We start from the raw sequence: 11,676 nt of genomic DNA, 5'->3' as shown, positions 1-11,676 counted from the left end.
TCAGATTTTACCATGTCACTAACATTGAAAAAAAAAATGTTGACTATCATTATTTTGATATATATTTAAATTATTAATGACACAACAAAAGCCAATATACCCATTTTTAAATGGGTGAATATATTTTAAAAACTCCATAGCAGAATGTAGGCACACGATTTGCGTCAAACCGCAGTTGGGTTGGGTTCGCACGTAAATGGGCCCATACAATATCATTTGTAGAGAGTGGGATCGAAAGGCTAAGTCATGTTTTCCCGGCTGTGGTTTTGTTAAGATATTTATGCATGGTTCCAATCTCTTTTCCTTTGAAGCACCTTTTCTTTTCAGTGGGACTGGAGGCCCCCTCCTTCAGGTTACATATTTTTTCTTTTATACTCGCATGCGTTCAATTTCCTTCGTCCACGTGTAGGGTCGACCCTTTCAAGACTGATACTTGTCTCATCAGTTTTAGACCCGAGTTGTTAGGGAGTGGTTGAGTAGGCTAAAGAAACACGACTCTGTGAGAGGCAAAACTCTGTCTAGGGCAGGTAGTATGGGCAGCCTTTCCTAGATATTTCAGATTTCTTACAAGATTATCCTTATGCCACTTTTGCCCCTTTCCTTAGTGTAGTTCTGGGCCAGCCGAGGGCTGTACCCTCCTCGGCGGCTTCTCTGGCACATTGATGCTTTGCGTTACTGGGCTTGGACTACTATCTTCTTCGGCTTGGGCCTTAAGTCTTCCTGTGAACAGGTGGATCTGGTCCATCTGTTGTCGGGCCCCACAATAGCCCCTCAAAACCATGCTGTCCGACCCCTTAGTTGGATAGGAGGGTTTTGATAATACCGAGCATTTATAGCGGCTCATTAAATTCGGCCCTTGATCAACGTCGGCGACTTTTCACCTCCCCAAGGAATGTGCCGGTCCACGAGACGTTTCCCTCGATTTGCGCGTGATGCGTTTATACCGTTCGGTTATTCGTAGTGTGCTTTTAATATCTTCCTTTTACAAGGCCTCCCAAATCTTACGGTTACTGATAACGTGGGGGAATGGAATGAATGCGCATTTATTCGCAGATTTCCTTGAGGATCAGAACGGGTTACGTGCCCCTGCTTTACTCCCTTATATAAAGAGAGAAATCCAGAGGTGATTCTTGCATATCTGAATCCCTTAGGCCCTTCTTATAGTTCACTTCTTCCATCTGGTTATTCCTAATCCGATAACACATCCACCATAGTAGTCGGCCATGAATGAATCCTTCCTTTCCCAGAAACGCCATGCCCTAACAAAACTTGAGATGGCTCGGTCAGGGCAAGGATGGCGGAGACTCAAGATTTGTCTCCCCATTCTTTTAGCCAAAATCCGAAGCAGGGACTCGTCACACCTTACTTCCGGTGTGACTGGGTCGGAAACTTCCCTTGTCATCTCCATCCGCTCTCTCATGAGCATACCTAATATGGCTCCCCTTCTCCCTCTTTTGCTCCTTTTACTTTCTTTTCATTGCTTCCCTCTTCTTCTCCTCCTTCCTACTCATGTCCTCCATCTTCTTTTTCCCTTGTTTTCTTCAGTGACAAGAGCTTGCTGAAGTGCTTCCATGTGTTCTAATTCTTCTTCCTTGTCCTTCATTATTTTTGTATAAGGTTCTTCTCCTGATATGGGCAGTACTGAGGTATAGATTCCAAAGAGACTTTGAAGGCGAGTTCAGAAGACACCTGATGGTTCACTTATTTGTATTACGGATGTTGCTACTGTCTTAGCATTTAATTTTTTTTTGTATAGGCTTGTTTAAGCCCTTTCTTGTACGTTGTAACAATTTTTCATATTAATAAAAGTTATTGTTACTCTATTTCGTATGTCTTGTTTATATATTCTAACAAAGGTGAAAGCGCTGCTCGGCATAATAGTGTAGCATTTGAATCAATAATAACTAAGGCCAAAGTAACCGTTGATAAAAAGATGCCAAGATAACTTTAACAAAATTACTATTCAATATAACAGTCCGACCAGTAAGGAATGAGACTTATCTTAAGATTAGCCGTGATGGGTATTAAATGCTCGATAAGGTGTAAGAAGTAGTTATCCGAGGACATGTTACCCACCGGATGAATGGCCTCCTTAGGTTGACGATCATTAGGTTGTTCTGCCATCTCCATGACATGCGAGCCTTAGCCTTTTCCAATATTTAAGCCGAGCAATTTCTTCATTCGGGCAGTTGATTTCCCAGGAAGCCTGAGTCCGAGGACTTTGTAAAACCTAGGTTTTGCTCAGGACTTATGCGTTTTATCTTATGTACTTGACCTTTCCCTTAGGCTTGAGTCCGAGACTTGTGTCTTTATCGGTACTCGGTTTTCCCTTTTAGCTTGAGTCCGAGGATCGTGCAAGCCTTAGGTTCTATCCGAGACCAATGTCTGCATCAGTACTTGGTTTCCCCTTTTAGCTTGAGTTCGAGGATCTTACAAGCCTTAGGTTCTATCTAAGACCAATGTCTGCATCAGTACTTGGTTTCCCCTTTCTTTGAGCATTTCCCGAGGTGCCTAACAGTGGTTGTCCTCGGCCATGGCCACTGCTCGGCGTCGGCCAAAGTACCTGGGCCCTTACACAAAGCGGCCCCGGGGCCACGAATCCACCTAGCCCATGAATTAAGAGATATTTCTGCAACTTCTGGCCACGTGGTACTCTTTGATGTCACGGTGACCGAAGTGCGCCTTTACGAGGCTCTTTAATCTTGTGGTTGCAGTTGATGTTGGAAGTTGAGCTAGGACTGTTTTGTCTGTAGCGTTTCTTGGGACGCCACATGAGTTGACTGTCATCACCTTGTCTTTTCCAATAAATGGGAAAGAGAGAAAGTTGCTTTATATACGCACAAATCCTTCAGATTTTCTCCCACATCACAGCTTCCATATCCGGAGTTCTCCCTTCTTGGCATAACATGTTGAAAGTGAGGGTTGGGAAGAAAGAACTGTCTCCACCGCAGAAGCGCCGTGTCTTCATGAGGCTTATAACAGTAAGGTATGGGCACAGGAAGCACAAGTTCAGGAGAGTACTCCATCTCCACCGAGGGAGAACGGCGTCTCTCCCTCTTTTAGCCAAAATCCGAAACAGGCTCTGTTCATGCCAGCACTTTGGTATGGCAGAAGAAAGATTTTCCTCCATCAGCACCTCTGCTTTGCGGCAGGCGTATATTTAGAGAAAGCCCCACCACCTCCAACTCCCTGCACCTTTTCTTCAACGATGTCAGGTTCAAGTTGGGTCTCTTTGGCTGCCTGAGTTATGGGCATGTAAGGGTGCGGGGGAAGAATAAGGTCTCGGAGCTGTAGCCAACCTTTCCTCCGACATACCTCCTCGGCTTTCTCCAGCTTTCTTGTATTTTCTTTTCTTGCTTATGTAGTAAGCTTTGACGTAGGCTGATTCCAGCTTTTCATTTGTACACTGTACTATTTCTTCATCGTAAAAAAAATGGAAATTGATTTACATGTTTTAAGCGTTGATCTAATGGGCAACACAACTTTGTGAACGAATGTGCTCTATGTATGTGTTGCTTTGAGAATATTTGTGATAAAGCTACTTTGAAGCATAATCTAATCAAATCTCATCTGTCAGCACTATCAGGCATTATACCGATAATTTGTAATAAATCAAACTTAAGAAACTAACCGGGATATCAGTTGGACATTCTGTGATAAGCGCGTGAATGTCGTCCAAGGCTGATGATTTATAAATAATCCATCCGAGCAGTCGACTGGGAGTTAGGGAGCTCCGATGGCGCTTTTGTGTACTTGGTTTCCCCATAGGCTTGAGTCCGAGGACCATGCAAGGCCTTGGTTCTGTCCAAAACTTGTATGATTCTTTTTAAGTAGTTGGTTTCCCCAGAGGCTTGGGTCCGAGGACCATGCAAGGCCTTGGTTCTGTCCAAAACTTGTATGATTCTTTTTAAGTAGTTGGTTTCCCTAGAGGCTTGGGTCCGAGGACCATGCAAGGCCTTGGTTCTGTCCAAAACTTGTATGATTCTTTTTAAGTAGTTGGTTTCCCCAGAGGCTTGGGTCCGAGGACCATGCAAGGCCTTGGTTCTGTCCAAAACTTGTATGCTTCTTCTTTCGAAGGTTTTGCTCCTCGAATAAGGTGGAGTAAGTTGGCCTGATGTTTGAAGCCCCTAGGCTTGCCCATGTCGTTGACACCGTGGAACGTAGCCCCTAGCAGGAGCCTATGTTGGAATAGCAACAATGTGTCGCCGGTGATACAGGCATCCTCATAGTCTCTTGTTCGACAGAAACTCAACCTCGCCACCGCTCGAGCTAACACGCAAGCCATCCCCACAGACGGCGCCAATTGTAGGCACACGATTTGCGTCAAACCGCAGTTGGGTTGGGTTCGCACGTAAATGGGCCCATACAATATCATTTGTAGAGAGTGGGATCGAAAGGCTAAGTCATGTTTTCCCGGCTGTGGTTTTGTTAAGATATTTATGCATGGTTCCAATCTCTTTTCCTTTGAAGCACCTTTTCTTTTCAGTGGGACTAGAGGCCCTCTCCTTCAGGTTACATATTTTTTCTTTTATACTCGCATGCGTTCAATTTCCTTCGTCCACGTGTAGGGTCGACCCTTTCAAGACTGATACTTGTCCCATCAGTTTTAGACCCGAGTTGTTAGGGAGTGGTTGAGTAGGCTAAAGAAACACGACTCTGTGAGAGGCAAAACTCTGTTTAGGGCAGGTAGTATGGGCAGCCTTTCCTAGATATTTCAGATTTCTTACAAGATTATCCTTATGCCACTTTTGCCCCTTTCCTTAGTGTAGTTCTGGGCCAGCCGAGGGCTGTACCCTCCTCGGCGGCTTCTCTGGCACATTGATGCTTTGCGTTACTGGGCTTGGACTACTATCTTCTTCGGCTTGGGCCTTAAGTCTTCCTGTGAACAGGTGAATCTGGTCCATCTGTTGTCGGGCCCCACACAGAACTATCCTAAGAACTTTGGTGGATCCTATTCCCAAATGGGCTAGATCAAGTTTGCGTTATAAACAGGGGCAGCTCCACGTTGAAGGCAGGGTGGTCACAGATCACCTTGACCTGAAATAAAATAAAAATTTTATTTAAATTTTAAAACTTTTATGATTTGTATACCATTAAAAAAACAATTGTGACCACCCTAAAATTTTTTAGCCCCAACAAAATTAAAACTTTGGTTTCCTTAACAATATATTAAGTCATTTCAAACAAAAAGAAAAAACCCAAGAAAATTTTTATTGAACTAAAATTTGAAAAAATGTATAGATTACAGTATTGATAATAATACTATTATGCAGCGATTTCAAAATATGAAAACTTGTACAAGGAAATTGTAAAACTTCATGTATTTGTGTGTGTGTGTGTTGTCAGTATATGAAGTTCTATTTTATTAGATATTGTATAGTTTAAAGTTTCCTAATGACCACCGTCAAGAAAATTCCTAGAGTCGGTTATGAGCAGTTCAAGTGCGTACATCTTAGGTCGAGAAAATCTTGCATCAACCGCATGTATACGCCCTTTGTGGGCCCTATAGGTTGTGGGGCCCTCATGTCAGTTTCACAAAGGGCATATACACCCGACTCACTAGATACTTTTCCTCTTGGGTCACACATGAATGCACAAAGCTTCCACTTTTGTAGGACTCAGAGAGGTCATGTGGAACAAAGTTTCTAAACTCTTTAAACTTTTTATATATCTCTTTTTTGGATGTGAATTTTGAAAATCTAACCATTAAATTTCATATTCCTTATATTCTTAACATGCATTTCGTTCAAAATGGATATTATTTACTATTTGATTAATAAACTTATTTTTTATATACAATTTTAAATTACAAAAACTTGAAATTTTAACATTTGTTTGATGACATAGCAATTAATTTTTGATGTTCTTAAAATTTTGCAAGCTGTAATAAGAAAATATGGATAGATTTTAAAATTCCCACTTGATATAAAGATATATAAAAAGTGGGTAGAATTTTTTTTAAAACTAATTTGAAGAGTAACTTTGTTCCGTTACATGGCAGCACGCTGGCTGATATTTTTTATAAAATTGCAATTGGTATGACGATGAAATTAGGATATTGTCTAAAAAATAATTGAAACTGAAAGTTATGCGCGGGAATTATAGTTTCAGACAGTTAAGCAGCACCTGCTATCGCTCGCTTCAAAACGAACCCATCAACAAGAAGCTCCAAAATGCAACAAAAACCTCAACCCCATCGAAGAAAACATTAACCCAAAAACGCAGCGAACCTAAGAACAAGAAGTCAGCCATTTCAGACTCGGAAATTGTGAAATGGAACATGTCCATTACCACCCACATGCGCAATGGCCAATGGGAGTCAGCCCTCCAAGTCTTCAATTCAATGCCACGACGGAGTTCGGTCTCCTACAACGCCATGATATCTGGGTACCTGTCGAATGACAAGTTTGGGCTTGCACGAGACATGTTTGAGAAAATGCCTGACAGAGACTTGGTTTCTTGGAATGTGATGCTTAGTGGGTATGTGAGGAATCGGAATCTTGGTGCTGCTCGTGTTTTGTTTGATCAGATGCCCGAAAGGGATGTTGTGTCGTGGAACGCTATGTTATCTGGGTATGCACAGAATGGATATGTTGATGAGGCAAGGAAGATTTTTTATAGGATGCCGGATAAGAATGAGATATCATGGAATGGATTACTTTCAACATATGTGCAGAATGGGAGGATAGAAGAGGCTTGTAGGTTGTTTGAGTCGAAAGAGGATTGGGAAGTGGTGTCTTGGAATTGTTTGATGGGTGGGTATGTAAAGAGGAAGAGGTTGGTTGATGCTAGACGACTTTTTGATCAGATGCCTATGAGAGATGAGATTTCTTGGAATACTATTGTTACAGGTTATGCGCAGAATGGGGAGTTGTCAGAAGCTAGGAGATTGTTTGAGGAGTCTCCTACTCGGGATGTGTTTACGTGGACCGCGCTGGTATCTGGCTATGTGCAGAATGGGATGCTGGATGAAGCAAGAAGAGTTTTCGATGAGATGCCAGTGAAAAATGAGGTTTCATGGAATGCAATGATTGCAGGATATGTGCAGTGCAAGAGAATGGACACGGCAAGGGACTTGTTCGAGGCAATGCCTTGTCGAAACATCAGCTCTTGGAATACCATGATTACTGGCTATGCTCAGAGTGGTGATATTTCTCAAGCTAGGAATTTGTTCGATAGGATGTCTCAGCGTGACAGCATTTCTTGGGCGGCAATTATTGCTGGTTATGCTCAAAGTGGTCATGGTGAAGAGGCTTTGCATCTATTTGTGAAGATGAAAAGGAATGGTGAAAGATTAAATAGGTCTGCATTTACTTGTTCTTTGAGTGCATGTGCCGATATTGCTGCTCTTGAGTTGGGGAAGCAATTGCATGGGCGGCTAGTTAAGGCAGGATTGGAGACTGGGTGTTATGTGGGGAATGCACTTCTTGCAATGTATTGTAAATGTGGAAGCATAGATGAAGCATATGATATTTTTGAAGAGATTTCAGAAAAGGATGTTGTCTCATGGAACACAATGATAGCAGGAAACGCAAGACATGGATTTGGCAAAGAGGCTATGACGGTTTTTGAGTCAATGAAGACAGCGGGTATCAAACCAGATGATGTCACTATGGTAATTATAGTTTTACACTTATTTTTTCATTTAGACCCAATAGCATGAACATAATATCCATTTTATATTTCAATTTGATTTGCCACTACCTGCTAAAGCTCTGGCTCAATTTATTAAGGTGCCCTCATTCATGGGATCAAGTTTATTGCTCAACTTCCTATTTTTCTCATTTTGATTATATGGCAAAATATCTTGGGTTTTACCATATTAATTTCAATTCTTAATTCCTTATAATATATAATATCGTTGATTCTTCTCTTAGGCATAATATGGTATGTTATAGTGCAATAAGCCACCAAAATAAAATCTTTTTCATTTTTTTGAGAATTGCATGTTATAACTTTTGTCAACTTTTTCCACATCAGTTCTTTGTTTCCACCCAGCAATATTCTTTTTTCCTGGATTCTCTATATGGCCACCATGATTGCAAGTGTCCATTTTTCTTATGTATTTATCTTAATCCTCAAAGACAATAGCAAATTGATATCTTAAAATGCTGTCCCAAACATAGCAAAAAATAAAAACTGATAACGCAGTTACACTCGCCTAAAAGAAATATTTCTTCACCTAAGCCTTACCTTAGTTGTGCTTTGAGTACGTTCCATCATATCTTTAATCTCTGATTTTGTTCAAATACAAGATTGGGGCATATAATTTACAAGGTTGATACCTTAATTCTCTCGGTTCAGTTTCACTCTCTCTCTGTTGTATATATGTAACCAACACCCCCCCCCCCCCCAATTCCTTTTATATTCATACTGAAAATGTTTTAAGCTTTTGAGACTTGATTGTGTACTTATTTAACGCATCATCATTAGCATCACTTTTTATCTCCTTCAGCGCAAATTTTTGCAAATCGTGGTTCTTGAAAGTACTCCCCCAAAGCTATCACCATTTATAATGATCATAGGTTGGTAGTCAGTTCAGTAGATGAATGATTTAGGAAAATAGGTTTTGGGATATTGTTTCTAATCATCCGTTTGTTTGTACATATCTTATTTCTGTATCTAATGGTTTCTTCTTCTTCTCTACTGTATTTTCAGGTTGGTGTGTTATCTGCTTGTAGTCACACTGGGTTGCTAGATAAGGGCACTGAATATTTTTATTCAATGAATTGCGATTATGGTATAACAGCAAACTCAAAACACTATACATGCATGATTGATCTTCTTGGCCGAGCAGGGCGTCTGGATGAGGCCCAGAATTTAATGAGAAATATGCCTTTCGAACCAGATGCTGCTACATGGGGTGCTCTACTTGGTGCAAGCAGAATTCATGGCAATACTGAATTAGGTGAAAAGGCTGCTAAGATTATTTTTGAGATGGAACCTGATAACTCAGGAATGTATGTTCTTCTCTCAAATTTATATGCAGCTTCAGGTAGATGGGGCGATGTGAGCAGAATGAGATTGAAAATGAGGGATAATGGTGTGAAGAAAGTACCTGGGTATAGTTGGCTTGAAGTGGAGAATATGGTTCATACATTTTCAGTTGGGGACTCCTTCCACCCGGAGAAGGGCCGAATATATGCCTTTTTAGAAGAATTGGATTTGAAAATGAAGCTGGATGGGTATGTTTCTTCTACAAAATTGGTTTTACATGATGTGGAAGAGGAGGAGAAGGAGCATATGCTGAAGTATCACAGTGAGAAATTAGCTGTGGCATTTGGAATTCTTTCTATACCAGCTGGGAGACCAATCCGTGTGATGAAAAATTTGCGGGTGTGTGAAGACTGCCACAATGCTATCAAACACATATCCAAGATTGAGGGAAGGTTGATAATCTTAAGGGATTCCCACCGTTTTCACCACTTCAGTGGTGGTTCATGTTCATGTGGGGACTACTGGTGAGAGCAGAGATTTATTAGGTGGAAATGCTACATTGCTGTTTCAAGTCTATTCTCTGGACTTAGTGTTAAATCCTTTCAGATAAACAGATTATAATATCCTAGTTGTTTGAAAATTTTATCAACTCTTCTGAGAGAAGATTGGAATCAGATGTTCGTTCTTTGTCCTTTTTTAGTGGATAACATTGCATGTGCAAGAAAATCTACTTCCTAAATTTCTCAGGATAGGTGGAATAACGTTGGATATATGCAGAAATTCTGGACTAATTACTGATTATATGGAAATAAGATTTATCTCTGGTTGGTAATGGGAGCTGTGGTATCATATTATTTTTATTAGATTTCAAATTGCAAACAAAAGAGAAGGTTCAAGGTGGAGTCCATGGTGAAATAAATAAAAGCTGGAAACAGTCAGCTGATCCTCGGAGAAAACAGCTGGACAAGTGTTCTTCATGGAGGCGATATCACTGAGGTATTTAGAAGCAATGTCTCTTCTCAGATTCAACCTCCAGTTTTGCTTTCAGGTTAAGACTTGACATTGCTTAGTTACTAGATTCATGACTTTCTTGTGCTTAAGAAAGAACCTCCTAGGAAGTGACATTGTTATAATCTAAATCCACTCTGTGATTCTGTTCAAATACACTTAAATGCTGGTTTACAAACTGAAGAAACAGTTTTCCTCGTAATCAGTTTCTGGTTCCTTTATTTAAACAATAGTTTGGAACAATACCTAAGCAATAAGTGCCCCTCACTATCATCAGCCATGATTTTTTTTTTTTTGATAGGAACGTCAGCCATGATTAAGATGGCTATTAGTAATAAAATTTTCCATTCACAAATCATTAAGTCTGCTTATATAGATATGCTATGTCTGCCTCTTGCAATCTCATTTCAGGCATTGAGGAAGGAAGGCCAATCCGCCAAAACTTCACGCCATTCCTATTGAAAATGTCCATTTTGGCAATGTGATAATAACTTCACCTGATGAGCCTGGAGAATTTGGAAGAAAAGGGTCTTCATTGTGCCATTTGAGATGCTAATGTCTACATGGGCTGTATATAAAAGTTTGTCGATTCTAGCTTACGCAATCTATGTCCTTTGTTTATCTTTGTGCTTTTTTTTCTTTTTTTTGTCTTTTTGGGATTCAGTACTGTCACTCTGTTCATTTCATGTTTTCCTTTTCCTATTGAGTTCCAGATAGTTTGGATTGACCGATTGGACTTGTCATCAACTTAGAAACTATTATGCCTTTGCAAGGGAATCAACAATTCAATATGAGTTTTTTTTTTTCAGGTTCAAGAATGATTTGTATTCTCAACTGGCAAGTCAAGATGCATCAATGAAATATCCCTCTTTGCATGTTCTTGATCAAGGCATTGTAAATGTGTTGAATTTCCTTCTTTCTTAACAGTTTATGGTAATTCTGCCTACTGGCCAAGAGCCATAAACTGCTATTAATTGGTTAGGGGGCTGTCTATTTCAGTGTGTTATATAAACTGAAAACGTGATTTTAAATCATGTTTTCAGTTATAAAAAATCAAGTGTGTTTAACACACTGCATGCAAGAGTTTTTTCCCAATTGGTTATATCGCTTGTGCTCTTTTTCAGAAAATACATAGTGAAAAACTTTTTTATTATCTAAGCTTTCTAAATTCTTTTAAACTGTAAATGAGTGGGCTGGAATTAATCTCAGGAAGTAATTCTTAGATAAATGATGCAATGTTGGTTGAAACAATTGAAAATTAGGGGATAGAAAATAAATGGAGTAGAGAAATTATGCTGTAAGAGTAGTTTTCAGTTCGATATAGTAAGATATCTATAGAAGATTTTTCAACCACGATATACCATAGATAATCATATGCGTAGTAGAAAGTAGAAACTAGTCTCAACTTGTTTGTGACTATAGAACTAATCAGTGCTTAAGCTTTAAAGTTTAAACAGCATCCAATGCAGTTGATGTATCAACTATAAGTAACTATCACATTTAGATTTTGGGTGTTCCATCGTAGAATACCTTTTTCTACTTTTCGTTACTTCCCTGTAAAGACTTGACTGCCTAAGAAAAATTGGCAAACCAATACAAACCACTGGTTGAGACGTTGAGTTGCCGACTTTTTCTTTTTTTTTTCTTTTTTTTTTAGAAACAAACACGCACAAAAACACAAGGAAGGAGTACAAGTTGAGTTGGGGAACTTGGCGTCTGTTTTCAGTGATA

The 11,676-nt window shown here is 39.9% G+C and overlaps 1 protein-coding gene across 2 annotated transcripts; it reads left to right on the top strand.

The window, feature by feature from the left end:
- Positions 1 to 5,982: 5,982 nt before the first annotated feature.
- On the top strand, positions 5,983 to 10,748 carry LOC126702684 (pentatricopeptide repeat-containing protein At4g02750). Of its 2 annotated transcripts, none has more exons than XM_050401503.1 (3): positions 5,983 to 7,615; positions 8,659 to 9,933; positions 10,357 to 10,748. In XM_050401503.1, exons 1-2 carry the CDS (start codon positions 6,089 to 6,091, stop codon positions 9,463 to 9,465), a joined length of 2,334 nt encoding a protein of 777 aa, XP_050257460.1. In that variant the 5' UTR covers positions 5,983 to 6,088; the 3' UTR covers positions 9,466 to 9,933; positions 10,357 to 10,748. The 2 variants fall into 2 exon arrangements, with proteins under 2 accessions (XP_050257460.1, XP_050257459.1); XM_050401502.1 differs by having other exon boundaries at positions 8,659 to 9,985.
- Positions 10,749 to 11,676: the final 928 nt, after the last annotated feature.

The sequence above is a fragment of the Quercus robur genome, chromosome 10 (genome assembly GCF_932294415.1).
Source record: "Quercus robur chromosome 10, dhQueRobu3.1, whole genome shotgun sequence".
NCBI lineage: Eukaryota > Viridiplantae > Streptophyta > Magnoliopsida > Fagales > Fagaceae > Quercus > Quercus robur.
The sequence above is the reverse complement of the archived record's forward strand: the minus strand, read 5'-3'. Positions and strand labels throughout refer to the sequence as shown.